The 23,695-nt window shown below is 40.1% G+C and overlaps 2 protein-coding genes across 2 annotated transcripts; one reads left to right on the forward strand and one right to left on the reverse strand.

Moving 5' to 3' along the window:
* Nucleotides 1–392: 392 nt before the first annotated feature.
* Nucleotides 393–14,394, forward strand: rasgrp4 (RAS guanyl releasing protein 4). The gene is made up of 17 exons (XM_084949851.1): nucleotides 393–1,212; nucleotides 6,755–6,930; nucleotides 7,566–7,677; nucleotides 7,881–7,943; nucleotides 8,050–8,181; nucleotides 8,333–8,474; nucleotides 9,386–9,559; nucleotides 9,699–9,815; nucleotides 10,399–10,674; nucleotides 10,768–10,848; nucleotides 11,119–11,223; nucleotides 11,353–11,462; nucleotides 11,573–11,723; nucleotides 11,829–11,865; nucleotides 12,222–12,353; nucleotides 12,458–12,651; nucleotides 13,148–14,394. Exons 1-17 carry the CDS (start codon nucleotides 1,196–1,198, stop codon nucleotides 13,253–13,255), a joined length of 2,127 nt encoding a protein of 708 aa, XP_084805977.1. The 5' UTR covers nucleotides 393–1,195; the 3' UTR covers nucleotides 13,256–14,394.
* Nucleotides 14,218–23,521, reverse strand: hnrnpul1 (heterogeneous nuclear ribonucleoprotein U-like 1). Its single transcript, XM_084949844.1, has 16 exons — nucleotides 23,400–23,521; nucleotides 22,636–22,915; nucleotides 22,130–22,423; nucleotides 21,596–21,806; nucleotides 21,423–21,496; nucleotides 20,998–21,137; nucleotides 20,484–20,583; nucleotides 20,285–20,397; nucleotides 19,835–20,101; nucleotides 19,517–19,639; nucleotides 19,272–19,400; nucleotides 17,047–17,215; nucleotides 16,067–16,330; nucleotides 15,702–15,850; nucleotides 15,412–15,612; nucleotides 14,218–15,106 (listed from the first exon to the last, which is right to left on the reverse strand). Exons 2-16 carry the CDS (start codon nucleotides 22,871–22,873, stop codon nucleotides 14,990–14,992), a joined length of 2,589 nt encoding a protein of 862 aa, XP_084805970.1. The 5' UTR covers nucleotides 22,874–22,915; nucleotides 23,400–23,521; the 3' UTR covers nucleotides 14,218–14,989.
* Nucleotides 23,522–23,695: the final 174 nt, after the last annotated feature.

Genomic DNA, 23,695 nt, shown 5'->3' on the forward strand with positions numbered 1-23,695 from the left:
TTTTTGACTTGGCATGCAAGGTCTGCGGGAGCCCTGTGCATCTCTCTTTGCTTTTGAATGCCGTGTCGCCCACTCACTGTCTCTGCCAGCCACTCAGCTTCCTGCAGCAAAGAAGCCACCTCTGCAGACTTGGGGACATTAATGTCCCCTGTTTGGTTGCCTCTTCCTCTTGGGGTGTTAAAACAAGGATTCCTTTGAGCCTCCCTGTCCAGCTGCACAGCGACATTCACAAGCACAAACACTACCTCCCTGTGTAATCACTTGCTACCCTGAGAAATGACAGCGGCAGTTTAAAAAAAGAAGAAAAGGAGAAATCAGGAAGATAGACGTGATGTGGGGCACCCTGGAGATCCAGTGGGGAGACACGTGTCCGGTTTCAACAGTGTCACCAGGCCCTTGATGATTCCTCCTTAGTAACTTAATTCTTTTGCCAGGATTTGACAGTGACACAGAAAACTGTATCAGAAAGAGGCTTTAAGGTGTGGCCTATTTTTTTTTTCCTGTGTTGACACTTAAAAAGAACCCGAGAGTTCCCCTCTTGAAGTACACTGATGCTCATATGATTGCTCATCACTATCTCTCTCTAACTCTCCTCCTCCTTCCTCTATTGGTACTCCATTTGTGTTCACAATTCTAACTCTCTCTCTCTCACTCGCTCTCCCCTCCCCCTTGCACACGGCCACACACACACAAACACACACAAACACACACACAGAAACTGATGTGAGTTCCCCTATCTATCAGAGCCAGTTCCTCCATTTAAGATGCTGACTTGTTTATGTTGAGGGGACGAGTGAATGACTGTTGCGAGTTTTTGCACTCTACTTCGAGGCTTCTTTGGGGCATTTTGTCTTGGCATGTCTGCTTTGTTGCAGGAAACGGAGGCATGAGGTCTGCTTTGTTACTGATTTGTGGTTGACAGATAAAGCGAGAAGGAGGTTAACTCACTCATAGAGTCGTTTGATAAGCAGGACTTAGGCGCGGAGTTTAGTCGATGAGTGTAGGTGAGCAGCCTTCGACCTCGAGCAGCCCTCCCTGCTGTGCCTGCTCTTGCTGTCCAGTGCACAGTAACACATAGAGGACACAGAGGAGATAAAGGAGGAGCAAGGCCAACCATGGAGCTGTAGAGACGTGCTCAAATGCCTGTACGGATCACCAGTGGAGGAGGAGTGTTGCTGAGGAGAAGAACTCTGCAATGAACAAGAACAAAAGGTAATTAAATAAGAAAAAAGAGACAGGGCGTTAAAACTGAGAGTTCGCTGCTCGCAGAACCATTTGCACCTCAGTTTCTTAACAAGTGTAAGTCTAAGTATGTGTCAGCAGCAAGTGTTTTGAGTGCAGCAGTGATGTGTGAACATTGAGGTTGTAACTGAGATGTGGTGTGGTTTGTGCAAAGGTTCTTGACAAAGTCAAAGAGAAACAAGGACATTTATTTCTGCATCTAGTGTATGCCTCTTCTGCCATTTATTGTCATATTCAACACTGTGCACATAGAGGCTTTGGGTTAAAATAAAGGCTGCAGCTAATGTTTTGACCTGCATATCAGTGAAGACTATCAACTTCTCAAATTATTTGTGTGTACTGCACACAAGTGAGAGCCAACATTCAACAGTTGTGCGTGCCTGTGGAGAGCTGCCTGCTTGCCTTTCCATGGAAATGTGTTCTGCTTTTCTGTTCTGTCCAGTAATCTCCTTTTTCACGTCAGTGCAGTGACGTTTTTTGCATTCGATTTTAGATACAGCAGAGAACCTATATGTTTGTGTTTTCAGAGGCATTTTTTACTGCTGCAGTTGTGACCACAGATCTTATCAGATTACTTGGAATGAAAGGGTTGTATGTTAAACGTTGAGGTAGTCAAATGTGAGTTTTGTCCAATTAGTTACCTGAGTTTGAGGGTATGGAGTTTCCCCTTCAGTGGCAAGACTGTCTAGAACTATCACATAAGGTCAGCATTGTATTTTTATCAGTTATGCATATGAGTTTAACAATATGTAAGACAATAAATAACACATTCCTGAAATGTAGAAATCTTTGTAAAATCTCTAAAAAAAAAAAAAAAAAACCCAAAGAGAAGCATGGAAAAAACTCAACGTGGAACTAAATTGTAATAGTGGAAATTAGGGAAGTAAGTCACATTAGAATTATTGTTATAGGTTAAACATACATGTGTGTATACCAGAGAGAGAATTTCCAAAAATTGGAGAGAACATAGTGTAGTGCTTAGTTGAACAGGTACAGTACTGAGTAAAAGTCTTGAGCCACTCCTCATTTCTTGATAGTTTGCTTCCAAGCAGCCAGACTTTCTTGTAATTGTAAAGTGCTCTTGAACAGCGTCCTAAGGGTCTTTCAGTGTTTGGGTTTTTTATGGGGATATTGGCTGTCTTTTACCTGAACATTTTCAGGGGAATATTTTGTTCTGTTTTTTGTTATTGTTATTTCTTCATTAAGCCACTTAACACCAACCTATGAATCATTCAAGTATGAAAAAGGAACATAACCTAAGGAATGAATCCATTTTAATTTGTATATTTAGGCATTTTGCTATTAGCAGTCTGTCACCAAAAAAAGCACATCATTTATTCCTGTTTCTTTAGTTGAACTTTGACACACATAATATAGTATTTGTGTTTGATTCCCAAAGACCTAGTTAAAAATGGCATGGATTGCAATGCGTGCTTAGAAATTATGGCAAATGAAGGGCAAAAGACAAAGTACCAGGACTAGCAAACTATCTATAGCAGATAAACATTATCTAAATGTCAAGTCTGTAAGAAATAGGAAGAAGAATTTTCAAAGATGTGATACAGGACATGAGAAACACATCTGACCCTTCAGTCGATCAAGCTACTATCTGCTAAAGGTTCACCAGAAATGGTCTCAGTGGAAGATTGTCCTCAGTATTCACAGAGAAGGTCAGGAGAGAGGTACAACAGTCAGTGTCTATAGCCATCTGTAAAACACAGTGGCAGCTCTGTCATGGTGTGACGCTGCCTTTCTGGTAGTGTTGTTGGAGGTCTTGCTTTTGATTGAGCATCCAAAGCATCTGAATATCCGGTTTTTCATTTTTCAATGTGACAATGATCCCAAACACACTGCCAATTCATTAAAAACATACCTGGATTGAAAGCACATAACAGAACACTATAGGTCATGGACTGGCCTCCCCAGAGCTCAGAGCTCAACATTATTGAGGGAGCACTGGAAGATCTTGACAGAGAACAGAACAAAAGGCAGCCAGCATCCAAAAATGAACTTTGGATGCTCTTGAAGAGGCAACGTGACCTATTCCTGAGGACTATTTAAAGAAATTACAGGAAAGCTTGACTACTCATTATAATTGAAAAAACAGTGTTTCTATACTGTATCTCGATGCACACTTGAATGTTTTAATGAATGGCTGCCCCTAGCTCCCATTTTCCTAGCAAAATATAAAGAATTTGGGGATTTCTCAAGACTTTTGCACAGGACTATATGATTGCACTATATACAGTACTGAGGAGGGGAGGGGTCAATAGCTCCTTGCAGAAGATGCATCCTCTTGATGCAGAGGGAAACAAGAATATGGGTTGGGAGAGGGGAGAGCAGGGGAAAAGAGCAGTACACAAACAAGGCCTTCAAAGGGCCTGGGCTTCAATTAATCAATTAAGGAAAGAAAGAGAGGAATTTGCATATCCCCCCGCCAGTGTGAGAGCAGCAGCAAGGGGAGGGGGTTACTGGATCTTTAGCCAGGAGTCTCAACACAGATGGGAAAGAGAGTGAGGGGGATTTCCAGAGAGAAAAGGAGAAGCTGTTTCCTGAATGGAATGAATAGAACAAGGATGAAGGAAGAGGAAAAAAGTGAGCAAAGTAGGAGTTAGTGAGGAAAATGAGGAATGGAAGGTCTTCCTAAAAAAAGAGTCAGTGATGCAATGGAGCAGGATCCAAATTAATAAGTATGTCATGTCATGTCATGTGCACAAGGATTTTTTTTTTTTTTCAACACAAAGGTTGTTCCTATAGATGACATGCTAAATAAAGGGAGTGCTTTTTATGCAAGTTGCCCTATGCTTTGGAAAAAGTCAATGCAAATTCCCAAACAGTAACTGTGTTCTAATTTGCATCCATATCCACTACACTCTATTTTCAAATAGCTCTCTGTCATTGAAGGTGGTCAGTGTCACTACACAGAAAACATACCTTGACTGATGTTTTGTGTGTTACCTACTCAGCACTCGGGGGAAATTCCCTGAATAACGTTATGACATCAACAACATTTCCCCGTCAGCATTTCTGTTTGTAGTTGCCGTGTCTCACGTATGTGCAAGTGCTTTGACAGCAGGTGAATTCACTGAGAAAGGTGATATGTTGCAAAGGACATTGAGATTAGAAAACCACTCAGTTTTGTTTTTAAATGTACAAAATTAGTGTACATACTTCAATCCAAACACGTAAAAGAAATAACGGACTTGGAAACACTTGAGAACATAGAATAGATATTCTCATAATTTATTGAGACTGTTAAGGAATTAGGTGATTATTGGTTCATTTTCAATCTGGATCAGGTAATATGTTGTTCATACTTTTAAGTCAGTGTTATCTGCATAGTCAAAATCACAAATTGCATTGTTTTTTAATCGATGGACTTCACAGTCTCTACAGAATGTAACAGCTTAACTTAAAGCAAAGACTTTACCCAGCATGAGATTTAAGTTTCACAGTACACTTTTGCAGAAACCTAAAAGGAAGCTGAGTATAGATAAAATGACAGAGGCATCTTGATTTCACAAGCTTTCCCCTCCTTAAAATATATTTGTTGAAAATGGTGCATGCTGTGCTGTTAATGTTAGTGTTTTGAATTCAGTAGAGAGACTGTGTAATGAGGCAGAGGGGAGGAGCACAAGAGGCAGATCTTTGTTGCCCAGCAGGTTTCCAAACCAGTCACCTGGAGCCTGAGTACGAGGAAGAAGAGAGATGGAGTCTGGTTCATCACTGACATCCCCCTAATGTTTTGAGTCTAGATGTCTCTGAGAGTGAAATATGTTGCGTGATGACTAGATAGAACAGCACGTACAGGCAGCTTGTGGTATAAATAGATAAGTGAATGTCACCACATGTTCCTGTGTATCTATAAGTGTTCTGCCATTTTATATGTTTTTGAGTGTCTGGACAGTGGGTGCAGGTGTATGTTTAGTAATGCATAGACTATATGAGAATGTACCAATGTGGTGAGTGGGTTGGGGAAATAAGCTGAGTGCTTAGGTTAAAAGAAGGGGATGTAGGTCTGGTCATTCAGGGAACTTGTCACCAGTTCTCTGAACTCACAGTTGTTTCCTGGCAATTTCATCACATTATCTGCAGTATAGACTGACAGTTTCATATTGGTTACATACTACTCAGTGTTTGCTCAGATGCACGAATACAAAATGTCTTAAGTGCAACACAAAGCTTCACCACCTTTTAAAAAAAATGACAGACACTCTTAATGGGCAGGTTTGTTGCAAAATGTAGTTTCATTAATGTTTGGTAATTGTGGATCTAGACTTCTCTTAAGTCTCTTGCAAAACTGAGGTAACTATACCAGTTAAAATGTAGATGAAAAAGCAAAGAATACAAACCAATAAAAAAGTTAAGAATTTCACTGGTTATTGTGAAACACGGTCAGATATTGCACAACTGAGCCACTGATCTGAAGAGGAAGCATCAACATAATCATGAAACAGAAAACTGTTGTGTTTAAGCATAAAATGTAGTATCTCTCCCTTATCTTTGTTGTCTAAAAAGTTGTTTTTGTAACTCTACTCGCACTTAGCATCAGTCCAGCTTCAGCGTAAAGTATGCACAAAGGGATGGCCTGTATGCTATGACTAGGCTGGTTTCTCCTCAGTTGCAAACTTCCATTGAAGTCCAAAAAAGGGAAAATTTGCATCAGCGTTCTGCCACATCAGTAGCAGGACACCAGTCACCAGTGTATGATTACTAAAACAAATGGGTCTTGTGGTTACATACTGTATCTATAGGCTGCGAGGTGAATCAAAGAGAGATCTTCCGTTCTTGCCTAGTTTACTTGTGAGATGTGGTAAATCTATTTTGTTTTCGACAACAAGAAAGCATAATTTCAGCGTCTTATAAACACTGATGGGTGATGTATTTTTATACTAACAGCATCCAAATATGTTTTGATGTTTTACTTTTTTAGACTAATAGATTTTTTTTGTATCTTCAGTACCACTTATCAAAAACAAAAGGACTTATAGCAGTCACTATGCCTTATTTAATCTCTCATATTGTCTGTTCCAGATTTTCCGTGACATTAATAGGAGTTTAAAAATAAAAGTTGCTCTGGCCTATGTCACCATTAGCACCTGCGGTTAAAGAAAAAAAAAATTCCCATCAAAACTAATTCTTATAAAGTTTCTAAAAGCACGGGAGTAAAAATACAGTACAACATTTAAATGTGTGACACAACTGGCCACCTATCTAATGTCAGTAATGAAAAGTCCCCCACCACTTCAAGTCTTTTACTTATTTGACAAATTTAGAGAAACATCTGAGCTGTTGCGTGCAGTTCGTCTGCTTGTGCATGATGGCTCAGTCAGCAGCAGAGCTGTAGCAGAGCTTATCAGATGTGGGGAGCTGTGTTTCCTCTAATGCTGGCTCGAACTATCTCGTCACACATTGTTCTACTTTTTTAGGCTACTTATGCTCCCCTTTTCTCTCCCTCTCTCGCTCTCGCTTTCACTCTCTATCTGCCTTTCTGTCTGTCTCACTTTCTTAGGAAGTCCAATGTGGAGAGTCCTGGTGTGCTAAAGGGCAAAAAGCTGGTCCACCGGAGGAGGAATACATGTCCCAGTCCTCAGGACATCACCCGGGCCCTGCAGAGCCCCAGTTCTGCTCCCAGTGCCAGTGCTGCCAGCCTGGATGACCTCATACAGCGCTGCCTAAACTGCTTTGGTCAGTCTGTTTGCCATGTGGTTTTACACTTTAACAACAACAAGGTTATATAATTGAGGGATGAGGGAAAGTGTGGGGGGTGGGGGTGAGAGAAACTGACAGGGTGGGATGGAGAGAGACAAAGAGCAGTCTCATACAATCAAGCTTTGTTCTGTTGGGTTACAGAAGCCAGCCAGTCATTCCCATGCAATGTTAAACTATACAAATCTCTCTATCTCTATCTCTATCGCCTCCTCTGTTGGTGTATCAGTCAGTTCATTAAAATTACACAAATACATGTTTTGGTATCAAATGAAGATACGTTGCAGGTCCTTTTGGATATCAACTGTTAAAGGTCCTGAAATGTGACAGTAGAAAAACTCAAAATAATGATCTAGTTAACTGGCATAATATAAAGCTTTCCTAGGGAAATGTTAGGGTAAAATAAAACTAGGTAGTTTGGTTGTACTGAACCTTTAAATTATAATTAATATATATTTCTGTTGATAAAAACAGGCATACCTAGAGAAAGTCTGAAATCTCCACTCTACCTGAGCTGCTTGGTGTGACATAAACTCGTTGCCTATTGCACTGTTTGTTGTTTTTAATCACATTAATCCTCCTCCTGTGAATCCACTGCTCCGTTTTGCTTGCAGATTCAGAGGGCAAGACTTCCAGCCCAAGAGGGACCCAGTTGGTCCACATGACCCTGATGATGCACAGCTGGGTTGTGCCATCTGAGGCATTTGCCCAGAAACTTCTCACTCTATATCCTCCACTGCCACTCAGTGTAATACTCTGGTTCCACTGGTGCACTGCTCCCAATCACATGCCCATGTTAATTAATCAGATCAGGAAACAAGCATGGCTTTGTTTTGCACTCCATGTTTGCAAAGCAGATTTCAAGTATATATCCCTACTGTTTGGTATAATTTGCACAGTGTGTTTAGAGCCTTGACCATTATTCTTACTTATAAGGACTGTCCCTCCGACAAGAGAGGACTCAGGCGGACACAGATCCGCCACCTTGCCAGGTGAGTAAGGACACTCGAGACCGTTGAATGATGGAGTATGACGGAACTGGTTATCCTGCTCTATTTGCGAGTAGTAAACATGTTTTCTGTTTTGCTTTGTGGCAAGGCAGTGGATCAGCCAGTTCCCAGCGGTATTTGAGGTGGACCCCCACCTTGAACAGACCATGGGGGACCTGTGGGCACTGGTCCGGTCAGATGGAGAGGAGAAACACTCGCAGCTCATCGAGAACTCCTGCTTGTGAGTCATGTTTCTGTTTGATTTACCGTTGTACCCTGAAAAAACTGCATATATATAAATATGTCTAAAAACAGTTAAATATATATATATATATAAACAATAAACAATTCTATAAATAGAATGACGATTTTTGTCCTGTTGCCTTTCCTAGAAGCCCTCACCTGAACATATCACAGGCACCCTCACCTTCTGTGAAGAAGAGGAAGGTGTCTTTAATATTCGATCACATGGAGCCAGACGAGATGGCTGAGCATCTCAGCTACCTTGAGTTTAAGAACTTCTGTAATGTATCAGTAAGTTCACCAAACAACTTCTCACTATTTCTTAGGTTTTTCACCCGATGAGACACCATCATGTTGCCATGACTCACAGAGATGTTCCTAGTCCTGAAATAAGCACTCAGAGTTGATGAATATGCATAGACAAGTTTTACTTTTGGTATCATTATTAGTAGCAGTACATTATGTGGTTATGATAATTAGTTAGTCCTCTTGTAAAAATGTTATTATAGCCTAGTAGCAAAATTAATGGATAAATCATAAAATTATCTAAGATTCAAGCTAAAGCTCTTTAGTTAATCATTCTTTGTCAGCGTTTGAGTTTTTTTTGCTAAACAGTGTAGTTTAATGGCATCTTCATTCATTCTACACACAGCTGACCATGAAGTATGTTAAAGTAAAAATATTATACTGTAAAAATGTTAAGGGTTCACTGTATTTTTGACAGTTTAAATGGTGACACTTTCCATGAACATTGGTCATTTTGTTTTAATCACACTATCAGTAATATGTTATTTGTAAGAACAAGTTTTTCTGCCACATTGTGAGAAATCCTGTTGCATAACTTGCATTGTAGTTGATGGCATTTCTAACTTTCAATAGGAAGTGTGAACACTTTATGGGAAATGGTTTCAGTGTATCAATTTGCCTAATAGTACCTACATCTATAGTCCCTTTACAAAGTATTAGTAAATGGTGCCATACAGTTGATAGTGGTCACCATATCTGTTGGTTTTACTGACAGTCAGGCTCCCTCCAGATGTTCCAGATGGTTTGTGAAATTGCAAAGTTGTGCCACAACTTTTTCTTTTACTCTGAAGCCACAATCAGAAGATAAAATATTGCTTTATTTTTATGAGAAAATTATTCAAAATGTTAAAATTACGAATAACCTTTATTGCTTGAACTCTTTTCTAATCGGACAGTTCTTGGATTACCGCAGCTATGTAGTACGAGGTTCAGTCCGGGACAATCCTGCTTTGGAGCGTTCAGTGATGATGTGTAATGGGGTCTCCCAGTGGGTCCAGCTGATGATTCTTAGCAGACACACAGCCCAGCAGAGAGCCCAGGTCTTCACCAAGTTCATTCATGTGGCTCAGGTAAAGTACCTGGGGAGGCAACATCACAAAAACTGGAGTAAAGAGCTAAGACGCATTTTGGTTTGGCTGCCAGGAGGTCTACTGTTTCAGGTGCACTTTTTCTAATTTGCAGTTATTTCTTATGCTCTTTTCCATTTAGAAACTTCGATCTCTGCAAAACTTTAACACTCTCATGGCCGTAACTGGAGGCCTCTGTCACAGTTCAATCTCCCGCCTCAAAGACACTTCTAACCTGCTGCCTCCTGATGTCACTAAGGTATTTTAAATATTGCGTGTAATCATGAGTCAGTGTTAGTGCCTGTCACACCACAAGGGTGTAAACGTTTAGACATTGCTTTGCTTAATCATTGTAATGTCTGTTTCTTCACCTGCTAACCCAGTAAGTGGTGTTTCTGGTAATTCTTTATCTTTTGTTAGATATGGTGGCATTCAAAAACTGATTTTTGCATGTCATACACATCAACTAAACTTACTGTACGTATGAGGAAGAATGTTTTGGGGCGTAACATTAACTCAGAGAAGTGTTTGGTACACATCGCATTTTTACCTCTTGTTTTTCCTGTGTGGGACAACACCTTCAACTGCCCTCTTGGGGTTGCTTTGTCATATCCTGACAAGATTTTTATAGATTTTTACATTTTTAGCTGTATGGTCTCATCACAGCTAGCCAGCTGTTTCTAGACAAACTGGACAAACGTGTGCAAAGGTTTGCCATATCTTAGATTACTCTTAGACGATTCACTGTTTTCCATTTAAACAAACAAAAAAAAAGGCTTAATTAAATATTTTAAAAATATATATTTTTTAATCACTATTTGTCAATCTTTATTTTCTGTCAGGCTCTCAGTGAAATGACAGAGCTGCTCTCGTCGCGGAGTAATTACAGCAACTACCGTCGGGTTTACAATGAGTGCACCGGCTTCAAGGTTCCTATTTTGGGTGTCCATCTAAAGGATCTGATCTCGCTGAATGAGGCCTTGCCGGACTACATAGATGAGGAAAAAATCAACCTGAGCAAGCTGCAGCACCTCTATAGCAACATTAATGACCTCCTGGCCCTCCACAGCTGTACACCACCCTTTGAGGCCAACAAAGACCTGCTGCATCTGCTCACGGTACTAGAACAAGAAACAAGAAGGGGATTTTTACAAAGTTAGATAGCACGAAGTCACAAACACCTGAAATTCTGTTCTGTGTTAATGTTTCAGCTCTCCCTAGATTTATACTACACTGAGGATGAGATATATGAACTCTCATATGCCAAGGAACCCAAGAACCCCAAGGTTCAGGTCAGTAGAGCTGAAGTGAACTAAGCTCTTTGTAACGGTACGCAGGTTCACACTTACTTTAACCTCTTCTTATAAGCGGGTGGACATTTGCGCACTTTCTGTGGGTGTAACATGTTCTTCAAAACAAAAGCAGAGATGCAGTGCTTAAATACATCAAAGTTAGCCACATCAAAGCGCTGTACGTTAGGGAAGTGTATTATGTGGTGGGTGTGTGCTTTCTTGCTTGTCTGACAGTCTTCGTGTCTCATTGCTGCATCTGTTTGTCCACAGCCTGTAGCTCCAGTTAAACCCCCAGTAGTGGCAGAGTGGGGTTCAGGAGTCACCCCCAGGCTCGACCCCGACACCATATCTAAACACGTCAAACAGATGGTGGATGTGAGTATGTGACTTTGCAACAACCTGATGTCTCTCACTTCCTTATTACTTGGCAGCCTAAAGCAGAACTAGCAAACTGTTCCTTGACAAGTGGAACTGAATATCTGATCGTTTTGTTGCCCCCTGCAGTCCATAATGAAGAATTATGACCACAATCAGGATGGCTACATTTTGCTGGAGGAATTTGAAAAAATAGCAGCCAACTTCCCCTTCTCCTTCTGTACTCAAGAAACTGACAGGTGAGGAAGCTGCAGCTCACACGCGGGCCTCTCGTCATGACCTAAATGCAAATCAGAGAAAGGACAACTTACTTACATCTATGTTGCACTTTGGAAAATTTTCTGCCTAGGGAGGGACAAATCAGCCGTGAAGAAATCACCTCTTACTTCATGAGGGGAATGTCCGTATGTGCCAAGTTGGGGTACAACTTCAATGACGCGCATAACTTCCATGAAACCACATACAAACGACCAACATTCTGTGATATATGTAGAGGCTTTGTGAGTGTCATTAGCTTTGTTTGTTGTTTTTTGTTTGTTTCTTTTTTCTTGTTGTTTTGGGTTTTGTAGAAATTTAGTCAAATTGTAATTTGTCATATCTTGCAGCTATGGGGTGTCACCAAACAGGGCTACCACTGTAAAGGTAGGCTCAGAAACACAAAAATAAACCTCTACGATCAGAGATCTTAACCTTTTAATCAACTGTCAAGAGTAATCAGCTTGATCTGAGCAAGAATTTGCCCAATAGAATAAGACAGAGTTTAAGAGGACAATTCTCTGAACATGTGGCCTCTTGACATTTCATCTGCTATTGAAGTAATTTAGTTTGTAGCGCTAAAAGCATTACAAAATTACACGTCAACACTGAAATAGGCTATGTTGTTCCAGAAACAATGGTCTGATTACTCTGGATAATCCACAAAACGTTTTCTTAATCTGAGTAAACGAATCCTTAAAGTGGTAGTGCTTCAAAAGCTTAACATTTTCTCTGTCTTCCAGACTGTGGGATAAACTGCCACAGACACTGTAGAGATCTGGTGGGAATTGAGTGTTTGAAGAAACACAAAAACACGACCGGGTCCTGTCCATGCACCCCTGCACCTGATTTAAGAACCAAGGGCAACAGCTGGAGTGCGTCCTTTCTTCTTCATATACAGTCCGCAAAGCACACACTGTTTTCTGTCAGTAAAAAGTCTCTAAAATTATTATTATTATTATTATTTTTTTCTGGTCAGGTTCAGAAGAGGAGACCTTTGTTTTTCCCCCGAGTAATGAAACAGAGCACCATAAGGGTACATCTGACTGGAAAAGTAACACCAGTGAATCAGTACTGTCCGACCGCTCCACTCAGACGGATCCTGGAGTTTGGACACCTGAGAAGAAGGACAAAAAGGGAAACCACCTTCACTCTCGTCCATCACTGAGAAAGGTGAGAAATGGTGCAAGTTCCTGCAAAGTGATCATTCAGAAAGGAAGTGTTTCTTAACCTTTTCTTCTCTGTGATCCTGTTTATGTGTGAAAAATGCCATGATTACATAAAATAAGCAAATATCAATATCCCTCTGCATAATGAAATATTCCAGCAAGGATTCATTTAAGATTAAAAAGTTTGAGTTGCTACCAGACACAGTACAAAATGATAACTCAGTTAAGAATACTGTGAGCTTGGACTTCATATGTACAACTTTAAATGACTCCCTCTACTGTCGTTTTCATGCATGCTGTTATAAAACAGCAAAATAATCCTTTTTTGTGTCCAGCTTGTCCATCTGACTGCTGAGACTTTACTACCTCATATTTTAGGCACTACTTTCAGAGTTAAAGCATTACAAGTGCAGTTTAAAACACGTTGCAAGATTTTGTGAAATGAGAAAAAACAAACAGTGACTAGTTTCTTTATGATTAATTTGACATTTGTTTTCCAGGTCAGCACTCTACCACACAGAACCCGCTGCTCCATGCCTGTTTCCTTCCTGCAGGAGAAGATGGAGGAGCTGCATCTGTACAAAGACAAAAGCAGGGAGCCAGACTGAGCACTCATTTCCCCACATGGACAAAGCACAGACACAAACACATTTTTTGGACAAAGCTGTGTCTGACTCGTGTTGAACTGATACTATTTACTGGCCACTTATTTTAGAAGGCCAGCAAAGGACTCATTTGTGTTTCAAGCATGGTTGTGTGATGTTTTTCATTTGATCTTTGTCACTGCTATTTTATTGGTTATCCGGCTCAGAAACATGGATTTTCCTACTGAGGAACACCTCGTATTGTTTTGAACTGGTGCCTTGGTTTTCTGGTGCTAAACCACCTTACTTCCTAATTTATGCCAACCTATAGGCAGGCTTTTCCTGATCATACAATATATACACATGCAGGGTTGGAAATTAACACTAACCTCAACAAAACTGTGGTTAATTGTAACACTGGCAGCTATATGACAACTCGTCAATTTGGAAAGAATGGAAAACTATTTTAACTGTTATTTATTTGGCTGTTGATTGGATATTTGATATACAAACAGCTAATGTATCAATTTATCGCGTGTCAAAAAGTTATATTATTGAGTTTTACCTTAGCATCTGTTAGCCCAGTTGGTAGTAGAGTTTTGCACATCAAATTCTAAATGGCAATATTGAATTTCATGTTTTTTACTCAATTAAGCTGTCAGAAAAAGTTAGTGAAAAATCACAAAGTATTTGTTATTGAAACTGCATCATCTATATTGCCCACTTGAATAGCAAAAGGAGCTTGTTAAGCCTAATCGGCCATCATGACTACAGTTTAAAATGTTCATTTCCTTCCCAATGTTTTTGACTGCACATGCATATGGTCCAAACTTGGCATATGATTTTTAGCTAAACGCTTCCTTTTGTTTTGTCCATGATTTACAAATGTTGGGAAAAAAAGTCGAAAAACATATCAATGATTAATCAGACAGTATGTGTTGTGTCTGACTTCACTGAAGGGGAACAAAAGGACATTAACAATTACAGGCATATACAACTGCATTTATTGTATAAAGACAAGACAGTTTGCGTAACTGATCAAAATCTGATTTTCATTTTCAGGTAGAAAACAAATGGTTTGAAAAGAATAGGATTAAACTACAAGACAAAATGCGCAATCACAAAGGGATGAAAAAAAAAAAACAACCCTGCACATAGAACTAGTCAACAAGAGTGGCAAAATATTTTTCTCAATCAAAGACTGGATTAAATACTACAGCATCAACACCTATTTAAAAAACGTGTTTCATAATGCTTGGTGTCTATTGCAGTAAATAAAATGTAAAATCGGTAACTGAAAATTAAAAAGCAAGACAGGACAGGGTCATGGATGTAAAAAGCATGCATTTTGTTCTTCTCAAAGCAAGCAAAAGTATTCAGGGTTTGCTGTACTTTTCCTGCCTTCTTCACACTATGAAATGTACAATTACCTCTTCAATCTGTAGTAAATGTGGATTTCATACATCCACACTGAATGCATTATCAATAACATTCATTAAATGTCTTGATACCTATCATCTACCACTTCACGGTCACTGCTTAGAATAAGACTTAATTCAGTAAAAATAATGAAAAGACATCAAACTGTATGTAATTTAGGTGTACACTGATTGATGGCAAATGAAGGCTACTGTGTTAAATCAGATGGAGGATGTTATGGTTGGAGACACAATGTGGGACTGTACAAAAATCAATCTTCTGCAGTTATCAGAGGTGTTCAGGACACAGGTGGATGCAGGTACAGATGCAGGAAGGAAGCTACTGGGAACCAGAAGATGAGCCTTGGCTGCCTTGTCCAGGATAGCTGCCATACTGGCTGTAATATTGATTCCACTGGTTCTGATTCTGGTAGTACTGCTGCCACTGCTGAGCATACTGTAAATCAAAGCAAGAAGCATTTAGAGTTAAAAGTATGTTTACAAGTTTGAGATACTTCATCATCATTAAACCCTTTCCAAAGCCTTAAAGGTGGAGAAAGAAAGAAAGAAAGAAAAAGGCTGAACACTGTTTTTAAAGTTGTGAACTTTGTGATTCAGTTTTTCTACAGTGAAAACTTTGGATAAAACTTGGCCACCATCAGATCTATTACTACTAAAGTGAATTCATTAGGATTTCTGCCACTGGGCTCTATTAAAGTAACGGCCTGACTTCATAGGGCAAAAAATGGACGTTAGTGGTACCTGCTGATACTGCTGGTTGTAGTTCTGCTGTGGCTGCTGTGGTTGCTGTTGTGGTTGCTGCTGCTGGTGGTTGTACGTCTGACCAGTGGCAGGTGTCTGGCTGTAGCTCTGACTGTATCCTGGGTACTGACTGTAGTTGCTGTAGTAATTCTGGTTGTAGTTGCCCTGGTTGTACCCTTGATTGTAGCTCTGGCTGTAGCCCTGAGGGTGAAGAAGAATACAATGATATAATTTTTTCCTCCATTTTATAATTTATGGTGTTTTATCCATAAATGAATCATATTGAGTACCTGGTTGTATCCTCCTTTGTTGTAAGAGGGTGCGGTTCTGTAGCTTCCCCCTGACTGCTGACTGCGGTTATATCCACTTCGTGCATCAGAGCCTCCGTCACGGTAGCTGTTGCCCCACCTGTTCTGGTTATAGCTGCCACGATTGTAGCCTGTAAAACACAACAAAAAGATTAAATATCTACAGACATTTATTGAACAATTTTATTTTACAAAAATGCTGTGCCAATGTAAAAGTCAAAGGAAGAAAGCAGGTGCAACATTTGTTAAACTGAGATCATTAAGTGTTCAGGAAAAATATGTTAACCTTAAAGTTCCAACTTTCTAGTTTGAAATTATCAAAAAAATAAATATTTAAGAGTTCTTACCTCCTCTGTATCCACTGCCTCCATCCCCACTGCGGTTCTGGTAGCCACCACGAGCTCCATCACGGTTGTCATACCGCTGGAAACTACCACCTCCGCGGCCACGGAACCCACCAGACCTGTTATCGAAGCGTTTCTCAGGGGGTGGGCCAGCTTTGCGGCCCTCCTCATTGTACTGCTTCATCAACTTTTCAGCCTCGTCGCGCTGCAGCTCAACGTACGTCACTGCCTCCAGGAAGTCGCAAGGCTCAGGGAGAGTAAAGTTGGCTTCAAGAGTGGCAGTGATGACCACAGGAAAGAGACAGCCCATCCAACAAAAAAAAGGATGGGAGAGAGAGAAAGAGGGGGAGGGGGTTGTAGTGAAGACCAAAGCAGCCACACCACCGGAAGACAAAATGAAAACTAATTACTATTGTACAGGGGAAAAGTACATCAGAGAAACTAAGAGCAGATAATGAAGCAGATGGTAGGGTAAAGGGAACAAAAATTACCTCCAAGGGAACATGGAGGAAACATTTGTTTAAACAGACACAGGAGAGGAGGGAGACTTCAGTAAAGGTGGGGAGGGGGACAAAGGACAACTAAAAAGTTGGTGAGAAGAGGAAACAGCTCTGCAAACCAAGGACAGCTGATGTGAGAGTGTTACAAATTAACTTACAAAAACATATGCCATGTGTCATTTGGAAACATTTGTTTCATGGAAGCCAATTGCGCAGTATTGGTTCTACTATTACAAAGCCGAAATCTCAGTTTGCAGGGCATCAGAAATAAGCTGAATGGCAAGTGGTAGATACAGGGCAAAAATAAGAATCAGATTCATGTTGACTTTTTTAAAAAATATCCAGGTCTGATATCTGGCCAAAGGCTATGATGAGGGAAGGGGGGAGGGGGCATCTTCCAAGTTTGATTTTAGAGACAACACATAGAAAAAAAGTAAAAAAGTAGATCTGGTGTTTTATTTATTGTTTCCACAGCGTTCCTACCTTTCATTTCTAACACAGCATGATCGGGCACATCCTTCCCCTGCTCATTGGTTTGCTTTAATGTTCGTTCTTTTAAATCCTCGTCCGTGGGACAAATTACAATAGCCTTGCGTTGAAAACCTTCAAAAGGACGCATTTTTCGTCTCCTTGCTGATCCATAAACATTTGTCTAGCAATGGTGACAAGAAAGAAGTAGAAGCTTGTTTGTTATTGTTTATTTGTAATGGCTTTCCACTGGAAGGAAGCTGGAACCCTGCAATAATGAAGTGAGAGAGGTTTGGCTTGGACGTCAGTCTACGTTTTTACTCAGGTACTATTGGCCTCTCGTCACTCCACAGACTTACCTCACAGTCTGTGCATCCAGGTACCCAGTGACTGCTAAAGAAAGTTATTGTAAATAGAGGGACCCCGCGCTGACTAAACTTTCTGCTTTGTCAGACAACGCCAAGATGCGCGCACTCAATTATGAGTTCATTCAATGACTATGTGCTGATTGTAAATATGCTTCAAAAGCACTGCTACAATTACGCAGAGCAGCAACTGAGAGAAGATGTGAGTATTTTGTATTTACCTCAAACATTAAAGAACTTAAAATACGCATTAGATGAACAGTTACAATGACAATACCGAAGGGCAATAATATTACAGTTACCATTTCGATTGAATTGATTTTCAATTCAGTTAATTCTTCTTCTATTGCGATGTCGCGATTATAAATGTAGAGATAGTTTGCAGTAGTCACCAGGTGGAATAGCAAATACATAAATATTTCATAGCTTGCTCTGAACAACCTAATTTCATTATTATAAACTAAAATGTTAGATTGTTCTCCCATAATATTCCATAACACTGATCAGCAGGAACGACTCATGGTTACATTTTGCTTTGATGACAGTGCCAACTGTCAAATGTAGCCACACTATAAATCACATTTTTTTCATAATCCTTGCAGCCTGTGTAAGAACTCAAAACCGAATGAAAATCCTTCAAAAATCCTCGTTTCAAATCAGGACTACAGCTCAATAACAAACACTTAATAATTACGCTTTATCTAAATTAGGCTTATAGGTGACATTAAAACTGCCAAAGCACAACTATCAAACTACGCCATGCTATGACATTCAAATAGAAGACTTGCGGTTAGGACACTTTAAACAGCAAACAGCTCACAGTATTAACTTCAAACAATCTCTCTCTTCATCCAGCAGAACTCAGTGGGGTCTCCACTGACCAACAAACAACTAAGTAATGCCAGTGTCAGTTAAATTTGTAATGAATATGATCTCACAATTTAACAGCGAGACGCTTATACAAGTTCTTATTAGTAACCAATTTAGCTTTAAATATATGCCAAAAGCTAAATAATAAAAAAAAAAGAAAAAAGAAATAGGATTTCGGTTCCTTAATATATACACAAAGAAATCACATACCTCAAAGAAAACATTTCGTGTCTAAAGTGCCAACTTTACAACTTTTATCAAGTATAAACATGTCAGAAACGCACTATTTACCACAGCATGCTGCTTCAAAAACAGCTTGCTAGTCTCATGGGTCCCTCAGACTTACCTTTACTCACCTTTTCTTCATACGAGCTCTTGTCCCATTCCAGACAACACATATATAACCTACCTGCAAATACTCACAGTTTCCACAGAAAAGCCACAGTCCACCATCAGACCCACCTACCTTTTTCCCCACATTTCCTGAGCTCAAAGATCTGAAAATCTAAAAGGCTGTTAGTCAGTACTTACCTTAGGGGTCAATTTATTAAAAAACACACTCAAAAGTTCCATATATCTCACTTAAAAAATAGCTTTTAAAAAGCTATCAACTCTGTCTTATTAAATTAGCAACAGAAGGTGTTTTTCTTACTCACCAGTCAGAGCTTACTTGTTTCTCAACATCTTTACAAAGTCATGGTTTACTTGTACATTGTTGAAATTCACAAGACAAACAATACTGTATTATGACAGGGAATAGCAAGTGCAATATACTGCGGGATGAAAACATAACATATTCTGTCACTTATGAGAGCCATTAATCATTTTCGTTTACAATGCATGACAAGCAAGTGACAAGAGGGAGATCAATGCTTCTTCTACTCTATTATACACAGAGACCCCCTGAAAGATAAATAAATAGTCCATTAGAGAGAGAGTGATCATCAGGGCACATTGACTGACTGTGGTGAGTATTAAAGCAGAGTGTAACTGGAGGGGCAGTACCTGATCAAGGATGTAGTTGCGTCTCTTGCGGGCGGCGATCTCAATCAGCCGGTTCAGACACTGGGTGGCCTGCTGTATCAGAACATCCCAGCGCCCGGCGTAGTTCTTCTGGCGGCGCAGACCCATGACCTGGAGAAAAAGGAATACATTTTAAAATCTTTGTTTGAAAATAAATAAAGACTTTGAACAGAACCAAAATTCACAATGTTATGAAGAAAAAAAACCCCACAACAAACAAAACCAACCTTCATCTTGTCCATGATAGCATTTGTGCCCAGGATGTTGTACTTCTTGTCCGGGTTACTCTCTGCATGCTTTGAGGCCCAAGTGGTTTTTCCACAGGCAGGGAGGCCAACCATCATCAAAATCTGGGGGGAAAAACCCCCAAAACAAAACAAAACCTCTGATCATTGCTGCATCAATTTTTTATTTTGCTTACAATTAAATTTACAAATTGTGGCTAACTTCCAATTAACAGTCAAGCATTTAGTCTCCCCAAAACAACAACAGATTTGGGGCAAAAACCTCATGTACTGTATAGTACAATTTCACTGCTAACTTACCTCACATTCAGACTTGCTGGCAGGTCCTTTAGTACCTCTGATCTTGTCCTCCATCTCCAGATTGTGGATGAAGGTGTATCCCTCTTGTGGGGGGAAGTAAGGCTCTCGCTTCTGTCCAAAGTTGAACTCAACCGCACAATTCTTAACCAGGACGTGAGGGAACAGGGCACGGCCTGCCAAGGCTTCTTTGGTTGTCCGGAAAGCCACACCCAAATGCACTCCATTCTTAGAGAAGCCCATCTCCACCTCGTCACCACTGTCAAAGTCCTTAAAGTGACAAAGCAAAGAAAACGTCTCAACTTGTAAAATATGCAAAATGCGAGCATTATGATAAATTACTACCATAATTACTGAATAAAAACACAATAACTAAAATAAAGAATACATTATTAAAGAAATGTGTGAAATTCTTATGTGATAAGCTTTAGAGAAAATGAATCAATTACTTACAATGTAACAACCGATGACATCATTTTCGCCAAACTTCTCACCAAAGTCTGAAAATTTACAGTCAACGGATTTTTTTCCTGTTCCTCCATATCCAAAGGAAAATGGCTCCTCGCCTAAAACATTGCAGGATAAAAACAATTGTTTTATTAGTTGACCAAGCAAACATCATGTTGAGTATTGTGACAGATGCTTCACTCACCAAGCTGAGTGCTGCAGTGGTTGAGAGACCACCCAATTCTGACCACATGGGGATCAGGCTCACTGCTGGGGAGGTGCTTCACAGGAATTTCTTCATTGATCTTTAAAAAAAACAAAAAAGTCAAACACAATCAGAGTAAGATTTTTGTTTGCCTAATAAATATATGCGTGTGTGTGTGTGTGTGAACCAGAAGGATTACTTGACATTAGTTCAAAAACAAACAAAACAAAAACAAAAGAAAAGTTAACCAGAGCTTCTATAAAAATGGTGTTTTCAACTACATTGGTTTAAAGGCCAACAGGGTAATGCTATTCTTACATTTGACGATAATGCTTGTTAATAGTAAAGTTTCCCCATCCACTATATCAATAATTAACACAAAGTTTTCATGTATCAGTAACCATTACACAATACCAAATTGGTAGCATTTCATAAAATAGGTCTGACCTCATCAGCACGAATCATCTGTCTAGCTTTAAAACTACTAAGCCTTTAGAGAAACACATCGATTTACCTTCATCTCATAGCACACGCGTCCCTGGGTGACTCCATGAGTTGCTCGTGCCCCAGCCCAAAGGTAAGCAAAGCCTTCAATGGTCAGTGGATAACCACTGTAGCGGTCACGGGAAACTTTGAAGTGCAAATCACAATTGTCTGAAAACCAAAGAGTTAAGCACAAAGCATCAAACACTTCATCTATATAAGATGGTAGTCTACATCTCTGCAGCAATAGTGGGCGCTCATTATCACTGTAGATTAGAGCAGAGCATACATATATTTAAAATGTTACACGTAATCCATCAACAAAAGCATGTCGTGAATAAATGACTGTCTGCTACAACAGTCCAACTTCCCATAGTCTCTGATATTTATAAACAACCATAGACAGCACACTGACACTAGTTTTTTTTCACACACTATTTAATGTACCATACTTACATGTATCAATTGTAACAAGAGTGTCATCTATGTTCTCCTCTTCATCTTCAGCAGGAGGCTGAGGTGTTCGGGATCTGTACAATAACACCAGAGTATTTATTGTCATACACTTTGCCTTATTCATTCCGAGTGTAGACAGTTGTGTTAATTTAGAAAACCATGTAGAAGCCCACCTCTTCTCCTCACGGTGCTCATAATAGCTGTAGCCCCTGTTCTCCTCATACGGCCTCTTACGTCCATAGTGTCCACCTCTCTCACCTTCAGTTTTGACTTGCTCTGGCTGGCCCGCGGTATCTTGCCCATGCTGCTGTTCGTGCTGATTATCTTGTTGCCTTTCACCTGCACCCTCAGATTCATCTTCCATTTTGACCTCTACTTTAACTTCTATAATTAGACATGAACAAACGTAACACATTTTAGCATGAAAACAAGTTGTTGAATTTTTTCTACTAGGTATGAGAGCAGTTTGAGTGTTGGGTTTACATGTCTTTACTGTATTGCCAAAGTCCATGAGGAAAATTTTACACTACCTTTAGCATCATTTAGTTAAAGCAGATCACTGGGTCATTGTGCCACCTCTGCATGTCGGCAGTAAGTAGCAGTAAAACTTGAATCTCTGAAAAGTGTTTCTATTCTCAACCAGTGCCATCGGAGATTAATACAAGACTATAAAAATCAACTGAGTAATAAAAGTAATGAAAAATTACCTTGTCTGTTCTTTTCATTCTCCTCCTCTTCATTCTCTTCCTCCTCCTCCACTTCCTCCTTTGCTGCAGGCTTGGTCTCTTCCTCAGACATCATGTCAGTTTTCTGAATATCCTCATCTGCTGTGAAGTCAGGCACATTGTGACCCGAGTCTGAAGGAGTCTGACTTTCGTAGGGGTTACCTTCTGCCTCCTCTTCTTCATAGTAACCACCTGAATCTCGGCCCTCATCTTCATCTTGAGGGGCATCACCTTCAGCTTCATCACCACCACCATAGTCCTCAGCTGCTTCTGAATCTGGAAATGTAAATTTTTTAAACTTAGTTTAGGTGTTCTAAAGGTTGTAAAGTGAAAAGTTTGTTGACATTTCCCAACTTTGAAACTTACTTAAGTACAGTGAAGTGCTTAAAATGTAATATCAGCAAAGGGCAGAAACTGGATCAAAGTCCAAAACAACGTAATAAAACTAGTTTCATGGAAGTGAAATGTTTAATGAAATAATACTTTACCTTGCTGCTCTTGTGCATCCGTTTCATCTTCATTGTCTTGGTAGTCGTCACCGTATTCCTCTTCCTGCTGCTGATCCCCTTTATCCTCTTGCTCACCAGCATCAGCCTGAGCTTCAGCCTCCAGAGCGGCTTTCAGCCTCTCTACGAGGTCTGCCTTCAGGCCTCTGGTGTCCAGGCCACGGCGCTGGAGCTCTTCTTTTAACTCATTGACTTTCAGTTTCTTCACGTCAACACTCATTGTGATTTTGGATGTCTGCTCGGTGCTTCTTGTCTTTATTTGCTACAAAAATTGGGAGGAAATGTTCAGGTACTGCTAAAAACACTGCCTATAACTTTCAAATGTTATCTGCTGCGCGGCACCGTGCCCACAGCCAAATAGGCTGCGTTAGCCGTTTAACTAAGCTAGCGACGCTGGACAGATTCTGTAAGAATATACAGTGTTCCACTACACGTCTGTGAACCATTAAACTCGTGTTTTATTGCAGCCGTTACCAATATAACCCTTTGCAAGACAAAACTATTCCTAAAATAGATGCTAATGCTATTACTCATCTAAATATCTCGCTGAGCGCCTAACCTTCTTAGCCTAGCATTAGCTAACGCACCGACAGCCGCTGCAAGGGAAGAAACTTTAACTCAGACAATAAGCAAGCTGCGACCCATACTTTATGTCTGCATGCAAGTCCAGGAGAAAATGAACTGTGCAGTCCGCTTTAGTTTAGTACTAAAGCGGAATATATTAACAAAACAAGGTTGAGGCCTACCTCCTTTCACCCAAGTTGCGCGGGCAAGTCGTGTTAGAAGACTGAAAGAGTTGCTATCGCCCCCTGGCGCCACAAACTCAGAACCGGAAGTTAACCAGAGCCGCTTGGTTGAATTTATTATTCTACTGCAAATGTAAAACACTGGGGTGCACTTCTTTGAGCTACCAAATAGCGCGAGTTTACCATTAACTAATTTGTACCGTATAATCTTAGATGAAAAAAAAACAAAGTTCTGTATGATACGCGTTAAGCACTTGGAGCGTTCCAAAGCAGGAAGTGTTTAAGTTGACGTCATC

Source organism: Perissodus microlepis, chromosome 14, assembly GCF_051167445.1.
Source record: "Perissodus microlepis isolate ML-2025 ecotype Zambia chromosome 14, ASM5116744v1, whole genome shotgun sequence".
NCBI classification, from domain to species: Eukaryota; Metazoa; Chordata; class Actinopteri; order Cichliformes; family Cichlidae; genus Perissodus; species Perissodus microlepis.

Coding starts and splice junctions, on each gene's coding strand:
- rasgrp4 (XM_084949851.1), top strand. Junction 8,475..9,385: donor AGAACTTCTGTAATGTATCA/GTAAGTTCACCA, acceptor CTAATCGGACAG/TTCTTGGATTACCGCAGCTA. Junction 11,463..11,572: donor TGTACTCAAGAAACTGACAG/GTGAGGAAGCTG, acceptor TTTTCTGCCTAG/GGAGGGACAAATCAGCCGTG.
- hnrnpul1 (XM_084949844.1), bottom strand. CDS start 22,873: ATGAGTGTTGACGTGAAGAAACTGAAAGTCAATGAGTTAAAAGAAGAG. Junction 20,102..20,284: donor ATGTCATCGGTTGTTACATT/GTAAGTAATTGA, acceptor TGTCACTTTAAG/GACTTTGACAGTGGTGACGA. Junction 17,216..19,271: donor GCAACTACATCCTTGATCAG/GTACTGCCCCTC, acceptor CACCATTGCTAG/ACAAATGTTTATGGATCAGC.